Below are 26,202 nucleotides of genomic sequence, written 5' to 3' on the forward strand. Positions count from 1 at the left end.
GTACAGCTGCTTTGTAACAATGAAAATTGTAAAAGCGCTATATAAATAAAGTTGAGTTGAGAGTTGAGTTATTGTCCATTAAAGGACTAAGAAAAGTTGTTACAAAATGGTTTGTTGTTCGTAAAAACTTTCCGAAACCTTTAAGAACGCTGGGGGAGTGTATCAAGCACAGAAATACTATGTCATACGCCCAACTCGTTTTATGACAAGTTGACCATGTCAAGCACGAGAAGCCAGCACATTTAACATTGTAAAGAAGTCAGAATGCATGAAACACTGCTGCAGTGCTGTTCTTTGATCTATGGATGCACTTTTTGGAGCTTCAAAAACTCACCCCCTATTCACTCCCATTCTACAGATTAGAAGAAAAAGGATATGTTATTACAACTCCGACAGCATAACTCTTAAAGAAGATATTATTCACATAGGATGCCTTGAGTGTGATTAATACATGGGCAAATTTTGTTACTTGGGTGAAGTATCCCTTTAACACAGTTTTAACTCCCTTGTCAGCAGTTCACAGAAGGAAAAAAACAGACGAAAAAAAAACACTTCAGAGTTCCTACTGTCTGTCTGAATACAACCAGGGATATGGCCTGAGGGAAAATTTAGTTCTTGTAGGTACTTGCGTCAACAATTACAATATAGGAATTATGAAAACATTCCTGGAATTCAAAAACCCCTTATAGTCAGTGATGAAATGACAATATCAGTAAAACATTTGTACTTACTGCAGTCTTTGATGGGTTCATCGCTCCAGTCAGGGCAGTCACGGGCCTTATTACACACTTTACTCATCTCAATGCATTCCCCACTGCGACACTTAAATGTATCAGGGCCGCTACACTGAGTTACTGAACCAATAAACAAAGAGTACATGAGTTTCTTACCATAAAAAGTGAACCACTTTACAATAACATTAACTAAATTATTTTACATAAACTAACAATGAAAAATATTTCTACAGCCTTTATTATTCATACTTCATAGTTATTTCTTAATGTTAGTTTTAGCATATACTAACATTCTTAAAATCAGTTAAAGCACAATTAACTAAGCTGTACAATAAACAATTGTATTGGTTATTAAATTTATATTACTATTAAATTAATAAATGTTGTAATAATTATGTTGCTACTTGCTTGCTAACGCATTAACCAATGTTATCATACAGCACACTGGAATACTTGATTCTGATCAATAACATACCTGTACATTAAGGTTTGTATTAGTTACAAATGGGCTAATAACACAATTCTCGAATAATTTATGCAACAAGATGTGTAATAAACTTTGTGTCGGGGTCCTATAACAACTGGCTGGCTGTACAGTCTCCCTAACTCAATTAATGAAACCTTGTTGTAAAGTGTTACCTAGGGCTGTCACGGTTATTAAATAATCGTCTCATCGCGATTGTTTGACCTCATGGTTTCAGATCATCGCAATTATTGCACATCTCTACAGAAAACACAAGGAGGAGCTGCAGTGACTGCATATTGCACATTTTAGTGTATATATTGTAACTAAAGTATGATAATACTGGTAAATTTACCAACAGTCACTTAATTTTTTTTTAAAGCATGTACCATAAAAAATCTGTAGTAAAATTTAATATTATTTAAGATAATCTCAATGTGTAAACCAGCCTACCAAAATTTAATTAACATCGAATTAACATTTTATTGTAGTCTTGCAAGTGAGAAAAAAAAAAACAGACTAGAAGCTTTTCTATGACTGATTGCATTTTAATGGAGGCTTCTATTCACTCCTGATCAAACTCGTTTTACATCATTTTGGCAGCTGTATTATTGACATTTATTATAGACCTTAAATATACGATGACCCCATTTTTTAAGAGAAAATATTCATAACAATATGGTTGTTTCAAAACCGAATAAAAAATGTATGAGAATTAAATGTCAAAGCCCTAAAACAGACAATTAATCATCCTAATCGCAATGATTTATTAGACAATTAATCGTCAGCCAAATTTCATAATCGTGACAGCCCTAGTGTTACAAAAAAAAAAAATTAAAGGGATAGTTGACACAAAAATGAAAATTCTGTTTACTCAGTCTTGTCATTTCAAACCTGTATGACTTTCTTTCACAGAAAACACAATTTTTGAAGATTGTTAACTGGCACCCATTACTGGCATCGGTTTTGTGTCCATACAATAGAAGTGAATGGGTCCCACTGCTCATACAGCTTTGAAATAACATGAGAGTGAGTAAATGATGACAGAATTTTCATTTTTGGGTGAACTATCCCTTTAAAATACATTCCAAGTAGAGCAAATATCTGATTTCAAGCATAATACAATATTTGATATCTACTTTTTGCATGCAAAAATCATGCAGTAGATCTATATCTGGCCCAACTCCTCGCCATTACCCCAAAGCGGAAAAGGAATTAAAAAACAGAAAATATGCTTTCCAGTTCAACAGACTCACCATTTTTGCAGTTTACTTCATCTGTGCCATCCCCACAATCTCTAAACCCATTGCACTGCCTGCTGCCATGGATACAGCTGCCATCCTCGCACTTGAATTGGTCAGGCCGGCAGGTATGGACAGCTGTGTAAGGCAGGAACAAAGAACCACAGGAAGGAGTAAGGACCAGTGCCTGGTTGCATAAAAATCCTTAAATCGATACTCCACCCAAAAATGAAAATTCTGTAATGAATTCAAAAATCCTAACAGTTCCCCTTGCCTAAGCTTTTTTACTATGTATTCTGCAATGGAGAAGTGGTTGCTATAGTTACGCTATAAAATACACCTACTGTTGACTTGATTTAGGTTACGGACACTAAAGACTAAAAACACCCTCTAAATCCACTATAACCCATCAAACCAATATTTTTCCAATAATCACGTATAATTAGTTTCCAAGTGAGTATTTCTATGTCTGACAATGTGAATTTGCAGAGAGACTGATAGTTAAAAGTCATGCAGCGCTGTCAATATTGGAACCCACAGGAATGGCGCAGCAATCTTATGCGAGTAAAACATATTTGTACTATGCATCATTTGTACTAGCATTCAATGCAATTTTTTTGTGTCTTTATTATTTGTGTTTAACAGTAATTTATTAATTTGATTAGCACCTGTTCACCACTAAACTCCATTTATGTCCAACAACACAACTCTTCTTTGTGAATTGTTTGGGACACACCAAACTCCATATCCTCAAAAATATTGAATAGAGTGTTGCAAAATCTTTACCATCTGACATCAGTGTACTCACAGCAGTTTTTCTCGTCACTGCTGTCCTTGCAGTCTGAATCACCATCACAGCGCCACTTCTTATGGATGCATTCCCCAGAACCACACTGCATTTCACTGGACGAACATTTTGCCGGCGGCGTTGGGTTGCGGCCGCAACGTTCAGGGGACTCATCTGATTGGTCTTGGCAGTCTACATCATCATCGCATAACCAGCTCCTAGGAATGCATGTGATGTTCCCACAGGGAACCTCACTGGGACCACAGGAGGATGGAGCGCAGCCCTGCTCATCACTGCCGTCCCCACAGTCATCCTCACCATTGCAGACAAAATTACGAGACACGCAGCGACTGCTTGCACAGGTGAACTCCAGAGGTGAACATGTAATGTTTCCTGACAAAATGCCATGACAAAATGTGTGATGAGACTGTTAGAAGGGCAAAAAATATGCACGTTATGGAGGCAAGCATTCACCAAGAAATATTCTTTCTTCACTTCCAGAAAAAGAAAAGCCCTAAAAAGTCTAGATTTTCCCAAGAGCATACTGATCATGTCACGCGCTGGCGTGGAGAGAACCCAAATGCAGGACAGCGGTGAAGGGGTTAACAAATATAAGTACCAAACGACAAAACAAAAACCCACGATGGGGCAAACCAACAAAACTAGATACAAAAACTGACAGGACAAATATAACTGAGACAGGGTAAAAGAACAACACTATAGAAACGCAAACTCACAGACTTACACAGGCTCGACTTGACATTGACTTTGACTAGGGATTTAGACAGGAACACAATACACGGTACAAAACGCAATCCACCAACACAAGACAAAGAAACATGAGGGTATATATAGGGAGAGACAAACGAGGGATAACGACACAAGGCAGGTGTGGGTAATGAAACACTCAGGGAAAGATAACAAGGAAACGAGAGGAGCGGGGTCAATGACGAGACACTGGAGAGAACGTATATTATTGTCAAAAGGACAACAATATGTTTCTCTCCACACATAACCAAAGACTTTGTCATGGCTCTGCTACAGGACCAAGAAAAACATGACTAAATGAAGCAGAGCCATGACAGATCAGATGTTCTTACACTCAAGGGAACAAGTTCCCCCCAAAAAGCAAAAGCACTACTATCAGAAAATATACAGGGGAAAAAGCTAACAGTACTGTCATACGGGTTAGGAAAATATAAGGTAAGGTAATTATATTAATTAATTGATTATAGCAAATAAATTATATTGATTTTCAGTAAAATATTCCTCATTCAAGTATTTTTGAATTACTTCTAACAAATAACCTTTGAAACACTACACTAACGACCCTTGGGTGTCAGTTATTGAACACTTATTCTGTGCCAGCCATAAACAAGTCGATTTCTACTTCTAAACTCAGACACCCCTTAGAAGAAATAATTTGCAATATGGTACTAGTACAGAGCTTTTAAATTGTGGACAGCATTGCTCTAGCGGGACGTGAGATTACAAGGGGCTTTGATCTTCTGTGAAAGAGACTTGCCAATAAAATAAAAATTAGTTTAGTCTGTATCTAGAAGAATAAATGAAAAAATGTGATAATCTTGACTATTCCTTCATATGGCTTTCTCTGAATGACTAATGTGCAAATATTGCCTTAACAGCAAGAAGCAAGAAGTGAGGCAAGCAACCCCAACAGTAACAGTTTGGTTGTAAGAGTGGCTCAGCAAGTGATGTGCCTGGTGACTCACCACAATTAACCTCATCTTCCCCATTGTCGCAATCTTTCTCACCATCACACTTCCAGAAGACCGGAATGCACTGTGTGGAGCCAACACCACAGCTGAACTCATTCACTCGGCAAGTTCTCATGTCTAGGTAAAGAAGAACCAGACATGACCATGTGACCTAATTCACAGATAATTTCAGACCTCAACTCGCTTCAGTTTAGTGATCCCATATAGGACTTTTGCTTCAACTGCAGGAAATATTTACTAGCTCGGCATCAAGATTATTTATTGTGTTTCAAAGAAAAGCTTTTATGTTTGGTGAGTAGGAGGGATCATTGATGGAATGCTGCCTGATCCATTCAAGTACTTGCAAGGCGTAGCGATAAGGAAAGAGTGCACTGCTGCATGTAACATGGGTTTACACCCTTACATAGAAACAACCTTTAGATCGATTAGAACAATTAAGTTGAATGCCTTTTGGCAATGCTCCAAAGACCAGCAATAGTTCATTTGGCAGATGGCTAATATACACAATGGAAAAACCTAATACCAAAGCAGGAGAAATGGTGCAAGAGGTATATTGCATAATCTGTGTGACCTTTGATATTTTACACTGCAAGCATTACATGCAAATATGTAACTGCAACTGCCAGTGTAGGCCAGCAAGTACTGTATATTATAATATATAATGCAAAGCAATGTTTGGTCAACAACGTCACAATATTTATTTATGAGCTAACTATTGAAAAGGTTTGAATCTTAACCTTAATGTTTAATCTTTAATCAGATGTTGTAAGGGTAATGTTTTTGTGCAAAAATAATTTCACGTATACACCAATTTTGTACAGTTCACCTCTACATGGAAGTTACTTTTAAACCAACAGTATGTACAGATGTGACCCAATATAACATTACAGATTAAAATTCTCCATTAATTTAAAGGTAAAATCACACTCCAGTTAAAACAAACAACAAACTGTAGTGTAAACTTGTGTACCTGAAGATGTATTACCATTTCAAACTGAATAGCCAGAGTCCACAGTAACAAAAGCAAAACAAAAAGCACAGCTGAACAAATATTACTGCTACAGTCTCAAAGCTACGAAATCAAACTTACGGCACATCTCAATGCTTTCATCTGAGCCATCCTCACAGTCCGGTTCACCATCGCACTGCCATCTCTTAGGGACACACTGACCACTGTGACAGACAAAGTCCACTTCTTCACAGGTCTTCCTTACTGGAAAAGACAAAATAAAACTATTACAATAACACTTGAGCAGAGGCTCAAGAGTAAGAGCACAATACATGAGATCAAGCACATTCACGTGTGCTTGAAATGTTTGCCAATGACCCCTAGGTCAGGGCTAGTCAACTCCATCCTGGAGGGCCAGTGATCTGCATAGTTTAGTTCTAACCCAAATCCAACATACCTGGTCATCATTTTCAAGTAATCCTGAAACTTTGAATAGCTTGGTCAGATTAATTTGATTAGGGTTGGAACTAAACTCTGCAGGACTCCATCTATGAGCCGAGTTGACTAGCCCTGCCCTAGGTGTTCAAGCATGGATTTTGAAGAGGACTGTATGCTGTTTGAAAAGTTTTTAATTTATTTATTTGCTTTACTCAAAAATAAAGCAAGTACATGCTCCATACATTCCATTAGGTTGTAAAAGAGTCTTATCTTGATAGTTTGCTATAGGTTGCTATGGTCACCAGAGGTTTGGTTCTGCATCTGGGTGTTTGCAGTTTGTGGGGGGTAGACCCCCTGGTGACTAGTTTGCTGGTTGGGTAAGGGTGTTGTTGTTATATTTAAGTACTATAACAATAACAATAACTATTGCGTGTCTGATCTGTCCCAGCTAACAATTTTATGTTATAAGAACGTTTTTATAACGTTCTCGTTAAGTTATAGAAACGTTATTTTTAAATGTTCTAGGAACGTTCAAAACGTCCAGTTTTTTAAACGTTCTATTAACGTTTTTTATTGGTTACAAGAACGTTATCCAAAACGTTATTAGAACGTTAAATTCTCTTGTTATATAAACGTTTTCCTAATGTTTTTCAAAGATAATGAAAAACGTTCTGCAAAACGTTTTTATAACGTTGACCCAACGTTTTTGTAGGGTAATGCAAACTTTAGCAAAACGTTATTGTAACATTTTATTTCTTCATATACTAATGTTTTCTATACATTCTTTCTATGCTTTAGGACTGTTCTTAACCTTATGTTCTTGTTTATACGTGTTCTCTCAATGTTATTCAATGCTTATAAATTAAAAGAGTTTTAATGGAATTTATAGTAAATGTTCAGTAACTGTGTAACATTCACAAAATACAATCTAGAAATAGTCAAATGGAAAGCTGATAATGCCATTTACATTAAGTGGACACTAATATAAATGTAAGGAAAGAAACATTTAATGTCCAAGCTAGTTTTAAATCATAAAAATATTGCTTTTTCAGTTTAATTTTTAAACAACATATTTCAAATTCAGCAGTCAAGTGTAAAATAAATTGGTTTATTTTGTAAATGCAAGTAAATGCCATTTTAAACAATATGTTTAGTGTAAACAATAACAAACAAAACATGAGAACCAACTAATAAGTAAGATATTAAAAGAAAATATGTAAAAATAAAAATAGATTAAAGAATATAAAAAATGTACATTAAAGAACAGGAACGTAGATAGACAGAAAGAGAATATTAACTATAAATTAAAAAATGTTAAAATAATGAGGTCGATGACATCACTCCATGTCTTGCTGGGGCACCGGGCCACTGGACATTTCAGAAGACGTGGAGGGAGACTGCAGGGAGAAAAGACAGTGTTAAAATTAAATAGTGGTGAGATTTAGTATAAAAAATACTGAGATGCTATACTATATGCATCCCTTCACATGTTATTGTTTAGTGGCTTTTCCAAATCAGTCCTTTTTGAATACTTTCAACCTAAGATTTAGTACTGCAAAAACATGAACAGACAATTAAAGATTTGTGTGTTAGTAGAAGCCGGCATACATGCTACAAACAATGCAAATGTGTAAGAAAAGAAAAGAAAGAAAAGTTACAAAATGATAAATAGTAAATGTTGATTCAACATTGGGATGTACTGATCATAGAAGCATGAGAAACATATGAAGAGTTTGGTTCCAAAATGAGAACTTGATTGTGCATTCCAATTAACATCAATCAAACTGTAGTTGGTTTAATTTTATTAAAGCCATAATAACTAAAAAAACAACAGCTCACTGACACAATAAAAACATGATAACATAATAAAAAAAACATGATTTTTTTTAAACAATTTTAACATGATTATTTAAAAAAACCGTAAAAAAGGAGTTCTCTTTTTGGAACCAAACTCTTCATATGCATGCATACATACTGTTAGTGTTAATGATGTTAACATACTGTTAATGTTAATAATGTTAATGATTATTCCTAGTCAAATTAAGCACAAATCTGATGAACACTGTTTATTTAACACTCATCAGACAAAATTTTAATATAAATGTAATCAACAGCGCATATAATGTTTTGTTTTTTTGTGAATATTGCTGCAAATAATACAGCTGCTTCCACTGTCTTTCCCGCTTGCTCCCATTCAAACAGATAGACAGTTGAGATCTGCATGAACCACGTGACCACGCGGTGGCGAGGTTTAAAGCGTATGGCAACCTCCTCTTTCAACAGCTCTAAAAATACGCTTTTAAACACAATTTGAGCAAAGAGATAACATTTAATGTGACATCAAATCTGCAATAATGTGTAACGCGTTTTTTCTCAGAATTTTCAAATTCAAACAGATATCATTTCAAGCATCCCCGAAATAACTGACTGCAGGAGACATTGAAAATGGCAGCTGCGACTCCGTTAAAAGAGATGTTCGTTATATGAAATAAAATATATAAGAACGGATTTGTCATTATTACACGAACCTCTAAACTTTCCTGTCAGTTTTACTTAAATGCGTTCTAAATTTCAATACTGATAAGTCAGTCCAAATAATTATTTAAATGTATTTTGCCTATACACATTCGTGTAAGTTGATCCTATTGTAACGGCTCATCTGTGAAGCGCGGCAGCAGTTTTTCTTAACTTAATTAAAACAGTTATTAGCGCCTGCTCCAAAACGAACTTATCAGCATTTTGATAATAACAGTTTTTTATTCATATAATCAAAACTATCACTCACCTGAAAGGCGCGCTGTCTCAAAGGAGTGGCAGTCGTCGTCTCGTCGATCCCGCGTTGTTTGATTGCGACTGAGCATGCGCTCCAAAAACCACACCCATCCTATCAAGCTAAATGTATGAATTGGACTAGAGGCATGAATTATATATAATAGTATTTCAGTGCATTGCAATGTGTTTCAGAAGTTGAATTTGCAAAAAAAAAGCTTTATGACCAATTTAAAATGATAAATAAACATTTTAATGAAGTAACGTTTTGATAACGTTTCACTAACGTTGTAAGAATAACGTTTTAATGCTAATGATTTTAGAACGTTTTTCAATTATTTATAACGTTGAAATAACGTTCTACTAACGTTACTGCAAGAACGTTTTAGAAAAACATTCAGAGAACTTTCAGATAACGTTAGCCAATGTTCTCAGAACGTTCCCTGTTAGCTGGGGTGTCAGGCACTACACAACATAACTAGTTACATTGGTGGCGTTCATTGGTCAGAGGTCGCGTTAACAGAAAATTCCCCGTCATTGACAGATTTTTTTTTTTACCAGTGATGGAAAAATCTGAAGGCCGTCCGTCATTTTGACGGATTTCAATAAGGGCAATTTGTAACTCCCCATTTTGTAATTTCCCTTCATTAGAGTGTGATCGTAGGCTACTACGGCTGCTCGCGAAGGGACGCGTGTTTCCCTTTCATTAGCTTACACCCGTTTCACACCGCATGCGTAAGCAGAGCGTGAGCAGCGCATATTTTTTTCGGCGCACATGTTAACAGATGAGAGCATTCATACCGCACGCGTAAGCAGTGTGTGGTCGCGGAGCAGAAACGGCGCGTAAGCAGCAGTGCAGCGATCATTTCGGCGCCGAGTCTATTTTTGCTGCGCTGCTAATGCTCAATTAAAGCGACAGTGCATTCTTTACGGACAAAATCCACATGGATTGACAGGAAAAAGTAACACTTTTACCTTTAAAGCATGCAAGTGGTGTCAGAATTAATCAGAATTTACTTTTTTATTACGTTACCCGCCGGTCCCGATAATTATCCGCAGCGCCCACAGATTTAACCACAACCCACGCATCACTAGTGAGACACTAGTGAGCACATTCATGACCAAACTAACTTGTGTGTGAGTGAGTACAAAACACCATTTACAAGCACCTGTCATTTGATACTGACTAGACATATGAATATAAATATTTGTCTGTAATTGTTATTTTAAGTCTCAGGACTCCAGACTGCGCCTAAAACCCCTTACGAAATTTTACCATGGTTTTACTACAGTTAAAACCAAAAAAACATGGTTACTGCAGTAAAACAATGGTTATCACAAAATAACCACGGTTTTGAAAACCATGTTTTTTAAAAAGTCATAGTAAACGATGGTTACTGTAGTAAAACCATGGTTTTGCCCCAAGTAATAAATGCACAAAAAAAAAACATGGTTACTACACTTGTACCATAAAAAAACAATGGTTAATTTTCGTAAGGTACTGTCGCATTTGCGAGTGATATTTTTGTGGAGGTGAACGTGCAAATTTACTCGTTTTTAAAGTGTTTCCAACGGAAGCGCCAGGTTAGCGAGAGAGAGAGCTGTGCAGGTCTCAGGGAAGGTGCACTTCCCGACCTCAAGAGGTGCTACTGACTCCCAGTCCCATGCCAGTGTTGTACCGAAATTCGACTCCCCGTGAGATTACGACTCCCCTACTTCTGATTGGTTCATTCACTTAGGCTGCTTTGTGATTGGTCCCCATCTCTAAATCACGCCCCCACACCTAATCCTAATCCTAACCCTAACCTTCGTAGGGGAAAACAGGGGAGTCGTAATCTCACGGGGAGTCGGACTTTGATACAACACCGGATCGACGCCCGGTTCAAGGTCCCCTAGTAGCAGGAGCTGTGCGAGCAGTTTCCCGCAAGCGCTCTGCTCTGTTAATTCCACACTCTGCGTACCAATGCTATGAGGCAGCACGGAATAATTGCTCGCAGATCTCCGCAGAAAACTGTGGAATTCCGTGGATTTTAGCGCTTGTTATTGACAAGTAGACACACACAATGTGAGCGTGTTAGTAGAATGCGCTGTTTGCTGTGACGGATTTTAATGAGCCTGAGGATGAACAATGTGATATTTGAGATGTTTAAAACTAAACTTATCGCGGAGAAGTTCAGGGAACGTATTTGTTATAAGACACCGCTGTATCATTTCAAATCCATTCACAGCAAGAATGAACGACAGGCGAATGCTCTTGTCAGTGGCGGTTCTAGAATAGGGGGGCTGGGGGGGCGGGGGGGGTTGGGGCAGGCAGGGGCCACTTATGCTTTTAGGGGGAACACTAACATGTGTCATGATTAATTTTCAGTCATTTTTCACTTTCATGTATTACTGTTTTCTCTAAGTAAACTAATAACCTAATAAAACAAGTTCAGCTCCAAATTAATGTTCCATGGTCATTTATTTCACAACACATTGTATATAGTCAAAATAACAATGACAACAATAATAACATTTATGCACTTTTCTGCATCTTAAATGTACATACATAAATGAAAAACTACCCACAAACAAGATATCCAAAAATCAATTTAAGCAGTGATCTTAACATAAGTCACATTATCAGGTATTTCCTTTACACAAAGAAAAAAAACATGAATTTCAAAATTTTCCCATGTGATATATGTGGTTTTGGCACACTTTCATGTGAATGCTGTTAACTACCAGAGGTGGACGAAGTACACAACTTCCTTACTTGAGTGAAAGTACAGGTACTACTGGTCAAATATTACTCCACTACAAGTAAAAGTTGTAAAGACAGATTCTTACTTAAGTAAAAGTACAGAAGTACGTGCTTTTAAAAGTACTCAAGTATTAAAAGTAAATTTCCTTTATGTCAGTTGTGCATTGTTTTATTGTCGTATAACTTGAACGTATAACTGAAGCAACCTACCGAATACACTGAGTAGCTCATCAGGGGTATTAAATGAGTAGTTCACTTCAAAATTTGCCCCCATTGACTTTCCATAGTAGTTTTTATTCCTACTATGGAAAGTCAATGGGGGCAAATTTTGCAGTGAGCAACTCCTTTAAGAGCTTTATATGTTTAGCACATATGTTTAGTTTAGATATAATCCTGTATGATCATTTAGCCGAATTATCCTCATTAGCCCCCTGGGCCTATATGTATTTATGAGCAGTGTTCTTTTATTTTGTATATTCCCTTAACCAGTTTTAGCAGCAATTTACCAGTAAGTAGTAAGGTTCTTGTAAATAGTAAAGTGTAGAAGCCATGTGTTTGTTGGATTTATTACCATTTGTATTTCCATAATTTAACTACAAACGTAAACTATAGCTAGTATAATGAAACTATGGTATGTTTAGTTGCTGTGGTTTTACTAAAGATTATTAATTGGAGTATGGTTCCTATATATAGAAAATGGTAAATATGTTGATACTGTGGTTTTACTGCAAATACCATCCCTGCTGAAAAAAACAATGAATTTTTGAATTAGAATGAAATTTTTAAATTAAATTCCTCTTTGTAGTGTGTTTTGGGTTTAATTTATATATAATAGGATTTACCATCCCACCAATAGAATCCATCACATACAAGTAGACAACAAGTATCCATAGTAAAATTCCCATTATAACCAATAAATCCATTACATTTTCTGTTGTATTTTGGGCAGGGTTCTATAGTTTTTATTTCAACAGGAATACTTCAACTATAGTTACTCCAGTAAAAACATCATTCATTTTCCAAATCGCTTTAAATGATATAGCAGCAGATCAGAAGTTAACACGCACGCGTAGCTCAAGGTGTATGTGACGCTTATTTACCGTTTAGCCGATCATTTTCATGACAATGTTTCTAAGATCTTTGACTGATCGTAACCCACAGATGATTACACCACACTTTAACATGTGCCTTTTTCGTCTTATCAACGGTGTAGCAGCGCCTACGTTTACATTAGTTTAGCGGAGAAGATCCCAGAGTTGCCAGATTTGCGTAAAAAATCTGCCAAATGGCCTTTTAAAGCTTGCCGGAAAACCGCGAGCTTAGAAAAACTGAAATACTTGGCAACAGTAAAAGGTCCTGCAGATCGCAAGCCAGATAAATTGCGCACACAGGAAACCCCGCTGCATAGAAACCATTTTCTACTTTTGGACCTTTTTATAAATGTAGTGGAGTAAAAAGTATGATATTTGTCTTTCAAATGTAGTGAAGTTAAAGTACAAGTACTCAGAAAAAATACAGATACTCAAAAAGTGTACTTAAGTACAGTACTCAGGTAAATTTACTTCGTTACTGTCCACCACTGTTAACTACTCGTGTAAAAGCTCATGTTTTTCACATGGAATTTCAGGGTTACAAAAGTTGTCTCTCTGCACAACTAAATCACCTTGCTGATGGGTCCTCTGTCCTTTTGGACTTTCTTCATTCTCTAAGCTTTTGTGCATTTCTGACTCTTTTACAGAAGCATCTTCTTTCTCCAGCCTTGACTGACTATTATCTTTAGTTTTCTTATTAAAAAGGGACATTATGTCCTTAGAATTTTTCTCTTCATTTTAACTGCAAATGGAAAATTATGAAAATGTGTAAATTAAACCTAAAGCTCGACTCTCAAATACACCACAAGTAATATACAGGACAGTATAGAATAAGCTGTACTGATTACTTGAACTCTGCTTGCTAATTCCTTGGGAATGACAGACCATTTATTTTAATTATAAGGCAAAAGTGCATTTTATCAATCATTCACCCCAATAAATGTAAGTTGCATTTGATCTCATTTCATTAACAAATAAAATTTCTTTAGTGTGTTACACGTTCTCTGGCAGCAGCTGATTCTTTGTATAGGCACGAGTCACGACTGCTTTATAGCCTATGTAGATTTAACATGCGCAACACCGGAAAATATAGGTCAGTATTTTAATATGATGTGTAATGATATGCATTTTCGTTATATTTTTACAAAATATTTCCATTACCTGTATGATGTAGACGTAATCTTGTTAAGGCGCACAGACTCGACATTGTTTGCGTCTTACTTGCGTAATCTTCCTTTTGGCACACAAGCTAGTGGTGGGCGGATCGATCCTGAAGTATCGATACTTTCGATACTGAGGTTGTATCGAAAAGGATCGATCCTAACATAGAAATATCGATACTAATGTGTTTTTAGTTTTACTACTGATTTTATTTATTTACTAATGTAGCTAATAATTGTATAATGAAGAAAAACTATTTCCCATACACCTAGTTTTGCACACGTTACTCCTCCCTGCCCTGCTGTGTTTTGTAGTCTGCTAACACGTGACTCAGCAGCGCCAAGCGCAAGCACGCAGACGCTGCTGCAGCCAGCGAAAAGAAGAGGAGCATCGTGTGGAGTTTTTTCACCTCGGTGAATAAAAACACTGCGAACTGCGATGTATGGCAGTGGGCCTTTGGGGGTAAAAAGCCAAAGATAGAAAGTACTTTATTATTTAAGCACTTTATTTACCTACTTTGTGTCTCAAACAATTGTGTGCACTTTGTTTATAAATTCACTTAAAAAAAGGTAATGAAAGGGAAACATGTTAATTATTTTGTCTAAACATAACACTGAACAAAAACGGAAAAGCAGTTTTAAAATCTTTTTTCTTGAGTAATAATTTTGTCCACTTTGGGTTTTTTTAAAGCTAGAGAAGTAGTACTGGGATAACGAGAAATTGTTTTGTTATATATAGTTTTTCTGTTCTGTTAATCCGTTATTGTTACTATTTTCCAGTAATAATTTGGTGCAAAGTTCATGTTTGCAAATTTGATTACAGGAATAAATAACTAAATAAATAGATTTATTTGGTTTAAATGATGTCCAGTGTTTTAACATCTACATGATTAATTAGCCTACAGGCACATTAGCACAAATCAAAATATTTTAGTGATCATGAAAATGTATTCAGATTTAGCATATTAATGATGCATTCATCTGATAAATCATGACATTTCATATACAGGAAAGTAAATGTAAGCTCAAGTGAATGCTTTTTAAAAGTAAAAAGTATTGGTATCGGTATCGAAATCGGCAATACTGGCCCTGCATTTACTTGGTATCGGATCGATACTAAATTTTACAGTATCGCCCACCACTAACACAAGCATCGTTACTGCCACTCGCAGGACAAACTGTGCATTGCACCCGAAATTGCTCGGTTGTGGTAAAAAATTCCAGAAACGATTCCAGATTTAGGGGGGCCAGTGGGGTGCCAAGTGTGCTGACACAGGGGCACTGCCCCCCCCAGAACCGGCCCTGGCTCTTGTTAAGTTTTATTTGAAATTATCCTTACGTTGTAGGGATGTAACGATACTTCGAATTACGATATTTCGTGATGCAAAAATGTTACGATGCGCATCGTAGGGAGATGGGGATATTTTACGATATGTTTAATTCTATTCATTCAGCGGTCAAGACGCTACCTACTCTGCGCCAGCGCGTCACGTGTGCTTATCTCACATATGCGGTAGAGAGAGAAGTCTGTGAGAAGGGGAAGCACAAGACACAATCTATGTCTCCAAGTGGTTTACAAAGCGTCATATTTTCCTTCACAAACGACGTTAAAACACAGCAAACTTGAAGCGTGACTGCAGGCGAGTCACCCCGAAACTCATTACAAAGGCAGCACACACAAACGTTTTTAAATGCCAATGTTAATTTATCCGCTAACGTGAGCTGCTGCATAACGTGATATGCAACAAAGTAAGCCAAAAGAAACCAGTGCTGTTCCGATCAGAGAAACGATGAAGTGAGTCGTACTGTATATTAAAAGATCGAATGACATGCTAAAAAACAAGTATGTGATTTGCATGATTGAAGAAATGTAATGCAGTTTATGTAATATGTCTTTTTGAAAGATTTTTCTAATTCATTACTGTCTCAAGCAAAGCCAGAGCAGCTTCAAAGAGACACGAGCCAATAGCGCTTGAGTGTGAGCTCTGTCAGAGCGTTTCATTGGTTGAATGTACTGAATGAACACGCCCTTCACTGAACGAATGAGCCAATTGGGTCAAAATGAGACTGAATGAACTCATGTCGTTCATGGTCTAATATTCTCTGTGTTACAACAATGCATATCCAGTAGTTACTCAACTTTTCTGAAAAATAAAGGTAATGACCTGGTTTCATTTAATTCCAAGGTAAATTATGTCGAAACAGTTAAATCTTTGTATGGAACATTTAATTACACCAATTCAATTAGTTAATCCAGATAGATTTTAGCAGACTAATATATTGTAGATTTCGTCGACTAAAAATAGACTAAAACTATGATAAATTGGGATGAATAAAACTAAATTGCATTTTAGTCAAAAGACCGACTAAAACTAAATCAAAATTTGTTGTCAAAATTGACACTGATCTTAATTATAATTTCAGTTAAGCCTTAAAATGTTAAAATTCTTTATTAAATTGTATGTGCAACAAAATAAATTACTGAAATTGTTAATATTTTGAAAATAAATGTTATTTGAATTTCAGTTTCATTTTTTATTTTGTTCAAAATATCGAGATGTGTATCGTATATCGTGAACCCAGCATCGAGATATGTACCGAATCGTGAGCTGAGTGTATCGTTACACCCTGTTACGTTGTGAACATACGGAAAAGTGTCAATATTACAAACTAAAATCAACATAACAAGGTAACAAGCCCTTTCGTAAAATAATAAAAAAATAAAGTTAAATATATAGCCTACTTTTTCTTACAGTATAATATATAAATATGGTCTTGACATGCACCTTTTCTGTTGGTTCAAATGAATTCAGAGGAATTTGGTCTGGCGTATTCAGAGTTTAATCAGTCTTAGCAATAATCAATAACACTTCTCTGTCTCTTTAAATTACCAGAAATCAGCTGTCATCTGCCTTTAAATGCATAGACAGGCAGCATTTGGAGATTATTTGAACACATTTACACATCATGTTCATGTTATATGGCTCTTTAAAAAATAATTTGGCGCCTGCTTTTTTCCCCTATGGGAGCCAATGGCTCCTTAACAGTGTTGGGTAAATTACTCTGAAAAAGTAGTTACTAATTACATATTCAATAGTGTAATTAGATTACTGTACAAATTACTCTCTCCCAAAAGTATTTAGTTACTTATTACTAATTACTTTCTATAACCTATATCAACCTTGACTAGTTAAGTGATTCAAGGATAGGCATGAAACGGCTCTTTTAATTCATTCAAATAAATAATATTAAACTACATAAAGTACTCTTATTAACTGACCAAAGTATTACAAATGTGAGAATTATACATTAAAGCACAGATTTTAAAGTTAGACTTTGAATTTTGATGTCAATTCCACTATTGCACACACGTATATTACACAAAATATTTAGTTTAATTACATCAAAAGTAACTAATTAAATTACAGAAAAAAATAAGAGTAATCCCTTACTTTACTTTTCCAAGGGAGAAGTAATTAAATTACAGTAACTAATTACTTAGTAACTAGTTACACCCAACACTGCTCCTTAACTGATTTTTTTGTTTGAAGCCCCGAGTCTGACAACAGAAACATTAAATATATAAAAGAATATAAACAACAACGGCTTTACTGGGCATTCAGTTGTATTAAAATACAGCACATTCTGAGAGTAAACGCTAGTACAGCATGATGACGTCACGAACATGCTAAATATACCACATAACACCACCTTGCACCAGTGACTGGTAATAATAGATTATGACGGATTTTTACGAGCCTGTCCCTCAAAATGACAGACAATATAAAAGTCTAGCGCAACCTCTGCCTCAAACGCGCTGTGCAACGTAGGTACAGTAGGTAGTCAACCAAAATGCCCATACCGCTGCGTTGAGTGCCGCCGATCTCAAAGATCCCAAAATTTCCACCAGGAGGCGCAAAGGGAGAGTTTGCACCTTCAGTACTGAACCACATGTACTGTGAAACAGTGAAATTCAATGTAATAAATTCTTTATTACATGACAGGAGGCAACACATTAAAGATCAAAACAAGAGTTATTCACGTTAATAATATAACAAAAAAAAGCATTATAGGAGGAGAATGAGCCAAATGCAGGACATTAAAGTATTATTTAATAATTAGAACAAATGTGTTGTTTATGATCACAGAGGTTCATATAAGGATCATTTTTTCTGCCAGTCTAAATCGACTGCATATGCCTGATAGTTATAATAACACACTCTTATAATAAAAAATAACCACTGTGTTTTCTGTCCTTATACGAGCAAACTGTTGAAGCGCTTGCTTGGTTTAAAAAAGTTCCATACCGTCAACTAGGGACGTATTAAAAAAGTTCCATACCCTCGACTAGTGACGTATTAAACTGTGGTTATTCTTTTATAGTAAATGTGTCTTTTTTTATTTAAGGAGAATCTCCTTTCCACCACAGCACAAACGCAATGAAGTTCAATATTACACTTTATAACAACATTTAACAGACTTCATTTAACATATCACCAAGTAAAACAAACAGTAAACATTTTGAACGCAAAAAAGCGTGTTTAAAGCCAATGCGGGCATAACCTGCTTTAATATAACATTTGTTTTTAAAATGTACAATTGTTTTAGATTTTAACCTCATTAACAAAAATTACCATGCGCGATCATTTTGCACTAAAACATGCTACTTGTGCATTAGTGAAAACCATATACAGATCACATTGTTCACGCTGGACAGACGTGTAACATTATAAACAAGAGTGGGTAGTTCGCGGCAACCTAACTACTTCGGAGCGTAGCCTCCTCGTTAGAGGCTGACATTTTTTCGGGAATCCCGCGGGAAGGGAAACAAAATCACTATAAGTCATGTGACTGGGACGGGACAAGAAAAAATGTCAGCGGGAGTGGGCGGGACCGGAAATCGTAACAATAATATGATACCCAACTTTATACACTAATATATCATTTATAGAAATAAACTGTTTTTATTTTGTTGAACTCAGTTCTAGTTGCGCGATCTCTGTATGCTCTCCTATTTGCTTTGGTGTGGCTGGTTAAGTGAATGACGCGTTCCATACCCGTAACAGTTGGTGGCAGTAATGTTGTGAAACTGTTACAGAGAGCTCGTCAAAGAAAGTGCAGCAGACAAGAAGTGTAAAGAGACCTATGAAAATCCTTCTAAATAATATTAATATAGGACGTTACAGTCATTTGGCCAAAAATATAATGAAAATTCCAAATCCAGTCGGCAAACACGTTAAAACATCTCCTTTAGACTCCACTAAGTACCTCAAACAAAACTCTTGGACGTCTTTTAAAGAATCTATACTATGAACATCGCATACTTTTTAAAAAAGCAGCGTTTAGTCGGTCTTGATGAACACTCATTGTTACTGATGTAACACGGAAGCTTTCTAATTCGATCAGACCGCTTTGTTTTGTTTCCCGGCGGACCGTTAAAGAACGTGACACACACGTCTCCCGGAACTCCTGTGGAATTTAACCAATCAGACAACGACTTCGAACTCATTGAAGTGTTTCCAAAAAAGTGTGCCAAATGTATAAGACGATCCATTGGCTGAACGTCTGAGGCTGAGACTAGTAGGCTACAGGCTTTTAAAGGTACAGTGCGGGATGTTTTGTATGATCTATTAACAGAAATTCAATATAACATACAAAACTGTGTCTTTAGATGTGTATAAAACCCTTATATAATGAAAAGTTATGTTTTTATTACCTTAGAATAAACCAATTGTATCTACATAGGGAGCGGGCCTATCTACATGGAATTTGTTATGTTGCGCAGCCATGTTTTGTACAGTAAGCTCTAACGGACAAACAGCTCTACAGAGCGCGTTTCGTTTGGTCTTCTTCGTGTGTTTTTTTAGACGCAGATTACTGAGTTGAAGACGCACAAAGTAGTAAGTCGTAGTACAGAGAGAAGGAGGAGTAGTCGTCGTCTAGCTGAAGCAATTGATTGTTCTGTCTTAGAAATTTTGATAAAATGGAGGACCATGCGTATTGTGCACAAGAGCCGACAGAGCGTGAATCGCCGTCGTCAAAGAAGCGCAAACTGATGCTGCCAGACGAATTGGAGACAAACGGCGGCAGAAATCCAGGATAAACATCGGTGTATCTATTACCAGATGGAAGGCACTGTTGAAAGACAAATGTTTTCAAGGCGACGCCGAAGTTGCCTGTTTTCTGCTAGACTGGTAAGATAATTCAACATTTTCAATGTTTCCACTTTTTCAATGTTTACCAAACAACTGTTTTGTTGAAACCGTAACATTAGCATTTTATACAAATGGCCATATAACCTCCGAATAATAATGTTTTCCCGTCCCTGCGGTACGTATTCCGGTTGTTCATGACATTACAAAGGGGGAGACAAATGTCTACCAACTTACACCTAACTGCCTATGTCGCTGTCAGATCAAACGCTATATAGCGTTGCTATTTACGATTATCTAACTTTAGTTACTTCACTACTCTCAGCGTCTACTAGATAGCACGCAAGAAATATATCTAATTATAGAATTGTAACAGTAACTTTCGCAATAGAATACATGTTAAATGATTAATTACGTTAATATATTGCCTTACCTTTGTAAAGAAACATCGTTGCTTGTGTCACTGCTATCCGCTATCTCAGTAGACGACATCGTTTTTTACTGTTGCGGCCACCGTCGTACTTCGAAAGGGAGATTCGTTGCAAAACTATAATACAACGCTAGTGGCCGCTGATTTTCAAGAACTGCGCCTTTAAAAACAGATTCCACTTCTCAGTTGACGGGGATGGGGACTGGGAGAGGTGTGAATGTCTCGCTTTTTGAAAGAGCAGAGTTTAGAATTAATGTCTTACCTGCAGGGTGACAAATAAACATACAAGACGCCGTAACACTGATAAGAAACTCAACTCCAAACATAAACGAAACATCTTTGCCAAAATATGCTTTTTATAATAGTAATGCTCCTAATTTACGTAACATGTTCAATTATTTTAATATTACATTTTACATATTAAAACACTGTAATGACCTCTCGTTTAAATGACAAACAATTAAATGTTTTCATTTCTTCTTTCAATATCAATACAGCACTTTATAAAGTAATTAAGTAATTAAAAATCGCTCTTTACATTTCAATCCATTTTTAAATATGCAACTTCTCAACAGACACCTCTATCGGTCCTGTCTGCATCGCTGCTGGCGGTTTGTTTGTATCCCCACACTTCGCTCTAACATTAGTGTATTTTATTATCGTTACTTATCATTGTCGTTGCTAACTTAACCTGATATCTCAATAACCCTACTTTTGTCATTTACTTGAAGATTCTAAACCAAAAGTGATAATTAACTTAAAGCCGCTAGCATAGCAATAGCGTGTTAGCTTGCTTTCTGTTAACACTGTGGAATATCATCTTGCCTCTGGTTTGTCATTTCTCTTTTTAAGCGAGTATACTACGATTAATTGAGCAACCTTGGTAAATTGGAATTGCACTTCAAACCCGGTGAGTTATGGCTTCTATTCCTATTATTGTTACTTGCACCTCATGTCATATGTTTAGCTTAGCCTTCTCTGTCAGCTGCGAGGGTTTTATATGCGATAAATGCAGGGAAATAGTCAGGCTGACAGAGAAGATCTTAGAATTAGAGTCTCGCATCCTATCGTTATCTGAGGATAGTAAGAGTGCAGGGACCATAGAAAACACTTTGGATGCGAGCAACATTAGCGCACACAGCTTGGTTCCGGTTGAAAATCCCCCACAGCTGGGAAACTTCGTGACTGTGAGACGGCGTAGTCGCAGGACAAAACATCACTCAACCGTTCCGATTACAGTCTCGAACAGGTTTGCCCCGCTCAGTGATGCACCGACTGAGAAACCTGCTGAAAGTGCCCTAGTTATCGGTGATTCTATTGTTAGGAACGTTAACATAGAGGCACCAGCCACCATAGTCCAATGTTTACCGGGAGCCAGAGCGCCTGACATCAAGTCAAATTTAAATGTGCTGGTAAATTCAGTAAGATTGTTATTCACGTCGACACAAATGATGTTCGACTCCGTCAATCGGAGATCACAAAAGATAACATTAAAGAGGTGTGTAAGCTCGCAAGCAAGATGTCAGACACTGTAATATTGTCTGGCCCCCTCACTGCTTATCGTGGTGATGAGATTTATAGCAGATTATCATCACTAAATGGCTGGTTGTCTGAGTGGTGCCTGCAGAATGATATAGTTCTTATATATAACTGGAAGAGTTTTGAGGGCAGACCTGACCTGTTGAAACGAGATGGTCTCCATCCCTCCTGGGCTGTGGCTTCCATCCTGTCTAGAAATATGGCAAAAAGTCTTAATAATGCTAATGCTCGACTCGCTGGGGCCCAGGTCAGGGAGCAGACAGAATGGCTTAACCAACTGTCTGCTTGCCGTCTCACGTCGCAGAATACACAATATGTACAACATGTAATAATCCGTTCTCCCAAACATCACAAAATAGAGACTGTGTCTGTCCCCCGGATTAGCAAACATAAAATAATGCGTAAACCTCTTGAAAGTAATTTAATAAACGTTAAACAAATTAAACATGAACAAAATACAGATAATCAACTATTACGACTCGGATTGCTAAATATTAGATCTCTCTCTAATAAAGCACTTTTTGTTAACGATATGATAATAGATCATAAAATAGACATGCTCTGTTTGACAGAAACATGGCTAAAACCAGATGATTACATTACTTAAAATGAAAAATGTCCCCCAAGATTATTATTATAAACATGAGCCTCGTCTAAAATGCAGAGGGGGAGGTGTCGCAGCACTTTACAATAACTCTTTTAGCATTTCCCAGAAGTCTAACTCTAAATATAATTCTTTTGAAGTCATGGTACTTCATGTTTCAACACCTAATACTAAAGATAAAACATTTACAAACATTTGTTTTAGCTATTGTATATAGGCCTCCAGGGCACCACACAGATTTTATTAAAGAATTTGGTGGGTTCTTATCAGAACTAGTACTGGCTGCAGATAGAGTCCTTGTCGTTGGTGACTTTAACATCCATGTAGATAAAGATACAGATGCCTTAGGAATGGCTTTCAAAGACACTCTTAACTCTATGGGAGTTAGTCAACATGTGTCAGGACCCACTCACCTTCGTAATCATACTTTAGATTTAATATTGTCTTACGGTATAAATGTGGACGACGTTAAAATCCTTCAGCAGAGTGAAGAAATTTCGGATCCTTATCTGGTATTATGTTTGCTTCACTGGGCTACGGCTGCAAATAAAACTCATTGTTACAAATATGGTAGAACAATAACTTCAACTACCAAAGATGCGTTTCTCGATAATTTGCCCGAATTGTCTCAAATCGCTAGCATGAGAAATAACGTTGCAGATCTTGACACTACCATAGAAAATTTTAATTCCACCTTCTCGGTAATGCTAGACATAGTTGCTCCTCTACGTTTAAAGAAGATTAAAAACGGCAGTCCCACACCGTGGTATAATGAACACACTCAGGCTCTAAAGAAAGCGACCCGAAAAATGGAGCGCAACTTTAAGAAAACTAAATTAGAGGTATTTCGTACAGCATGGAAGGATGGTATTCGAAAATATAGGAAAGCCCTAAAAACTTCTAGATCCGCCTACTTTTCATCACTAATAGAAGAAAACCAGCACAACCCAAGGTTTTTAACACAGTGGCTAAATTAACAAAAAATAAATCGTCAGTGACTTCTGATCCTGTATATCAGCATAGCAGTGATGAATTTATGAACTACTTCACATATAAAATCCAAGATATTAGAAAAAAAAATTATAACAATGCAATCAGAAGTGAAACCCGCTGAACAAACTAACTACAGCGCCCCTAGGGAGATAATGTTTACGTCAGCATTTATGGAATAGCTTTGAAATGGTTTAAATCTTATTTATCCGTTTTCAATTTGTAGCAATAAACAATGAGGTGTCACGCAAATCGCAAGTCCAGTACGGTGTACCACAGGGCTCAGTCTTAGGGCCTCTGCTCTTCGCATTATACATGCTACCTCTAGGAGATATAATAAAGAGACACAGAGTTAGCTTTCACTGTTATGCTGATGATACTCAACTTTATATTTCCTCGAAGCCTCATGAAACACAGCAGTTCCATCGAATAATGGAATGCATAGTCGATATAAAAAACTGGATGAGAAACAACTTTTTATTACTGAACTCGGACAAAACAGAAGTGCTAATTATTGGACCGAAAACTGCTATAAGTAACAACCAAGAATACTGCTTAACTATTGACGGATGTTCCATAAAACCCTCGTCGTCAGCAAAGAATCTTGGCGTTCTATTCGATAGCAATCTGTCATTTGACAGCCACGTCGCCAACATCTGTAAAATTGCGTTTTTCCATTTTAAGAATATATCTAAACTACGTCATATCCTGTCAATGTCAGATGCAGAGAAGTTAATTCATGCATTCATGACATCAAGATTAGATTACTGTAATGCACTGTTAGGTGGTTGCCCTGCAGGCTTATTACAAAAACTCCAACTGGTCCAAAACGCGGCAGCACGAGTTCTTACACGTACAAAAAAGTATGAACATATTAGCCCGGTTCTGTCAACCTTGCACTGGTTACCTATAAAGCATCGCGTTAACTTTAAAATCTTGCTTATTACCTATAAAGCCCTACATGGTTTAGCTCCTCAGTACTTGAATGAACTCCTTTTGTATTACAGTCCTTTGCATGCATTACGCTCTCAGGCATCCTGTCAGTTGGTAATACCTAGAATATCAAAATCAAGTGCAGGTGGTAGATCCTTCTCCTATCTAGCGCCTAAACTTTGGAATAGTCTTCCCTGCACTGTCCGGGAGGCAGACACACTCTGTCAGTTTAAATCTAGACTAAAGACGCATCTTTTTAATCTTGCATACACTAGACTTCCATAATATAAATCCTCTGAGGGTTTAGGCTGCTCTAGTTAGATAAACCGGAACCAAAAACACAACTGATGTACTTGTTGCATCAAAGAGTGCAGAACAGTACTCTACTCTCAGCCAGTCTTGTCTCATTGTTCCAAGGTTACCACAGCGAGCAGGATGCAGTTCATGGCCTGACCTGATGGTAGAGCGGAGAATGGGAAGCGGCGACCTGACAAGAGCTGAGATGATGGAGCTGGATAAAGTAGGACGCGGTCACCTGACACGTCCTCACCACAAAATTTCAAATGCTATTAGATTATTAATGATAATCTTAAACTATAATTTACCTTATTAGTAAGTTTATTTATTTTATTTAGCCTTGTTGTGCAAGCTTTCTGGAGCTTGTGCAGAGGCAGCAGCTTTTGACAGAGGGGAACTGGAGTTTTTTTTCTCGATTAGAGTTTTGGGTTCCTCACCACCGTTTGCATACTGTTTTTTGCACTATTTGCCTGGCTGGGGGGGCTGCTTTAGAATTTTAAAGTTTTACTTAATTAATATTGCATATAGGAATTCATATACTGTTATTTTTTACCTGTGCTTCTCTCTCCTTTAACTTAAATGTGTGCTCTCACTGAGCGTGTGTGTGTGCGTGCATGTCCGTGTGTGTGTGTGTCTATGTCTATGTGTGTTAGTACGTGTGCATATTGTGTGTGTGGAGTGTTTTGTATATGGGTATGTCTGTCTTCTGTGTTTTCAACTTTTTCTTGTTTTTGCAGGTACAACTTTAATTGTTTTGCTTATAGTCAATATGTCTTATGTACAGCTGCTTTGTAACAATGAAAATTGTAAAAAGCGCTATATAAATAAAGTTGAGTTGAGTTTTCGCTGAAGTGTTACAGGGTGATTTAGCAAAAGGAGGTGGGGGTTGATGGAGGTTGTGTGAACAGTAACAAAGTGCTGAATATCTCTTTTAAAGTGCAGACTTCAGATAACTGGAAAGTCTACCCTGGCAACATTCATTTCTAAAATCGCTGGCAAAATTAAATAACATATTTCCGATAATTATTTAAACCTGACATCAACTATAGCAAACATTTTGTTTCATAAGCTTAAACTGCGCTAGAAATCACCTTTTAAATGCTGCTTCAGCTTCTGCTTCGAATTGCGAGAGCGCCGTCTCAC

General features: G+C 36.8%; 1 protein-coding gene across 4 annotated transcripts in view; it reads right to left on the reverse strand.

Moving 5' to 3' along the window:
- The window catches only part of vldlr (very low density lipoprotein receptor), a 129,509-nt gene that overhangs the window by 42,011 nt on the left and 61,296 nt on the right, over positions 1-26,202 (reverse strand). For all 4 annotated transcript variants that reach the window (XM_057321869.1, XM_057321868.1, XM_057321867.1 and 1 more), the window contains exons 3-7: positions 6,055-6,177; positions 4,959-5,081; positions 3,247-3,618; positions 2,454-2,576; positions 732-854 (exon numbers count right to left, since the gene is read on the reverse strand). In XM_057321869.1, coding sequence (XP_057177852.1) covers positions 732-854; positions 2,454-2,576; positions 3,247-3,618; positions 4,959-5,081; positions 6,055-6,177 — 864 coding nt within the window. The remainder of the gene's footprint in view (positions 1-731; positions 855-2,453; positions 2,577-3,246; positions 3,619-4,958; positions 5,082-6,054; positions 6,178-26,202) is intronic.

This window comes from Triplophysa rosa, linkage group LG22, assembly GCF_024868665.1.
Source record: "Triplophysa rosa linkage group LG22, Trosa_1v2, whole genome shotgun sequence".
NCBI lineage: Eukaryota > Metazoa > Chordata > Actinopteri > Cypriniformes > Nemacheilidae > Triplophysa > Triplophysa rosa.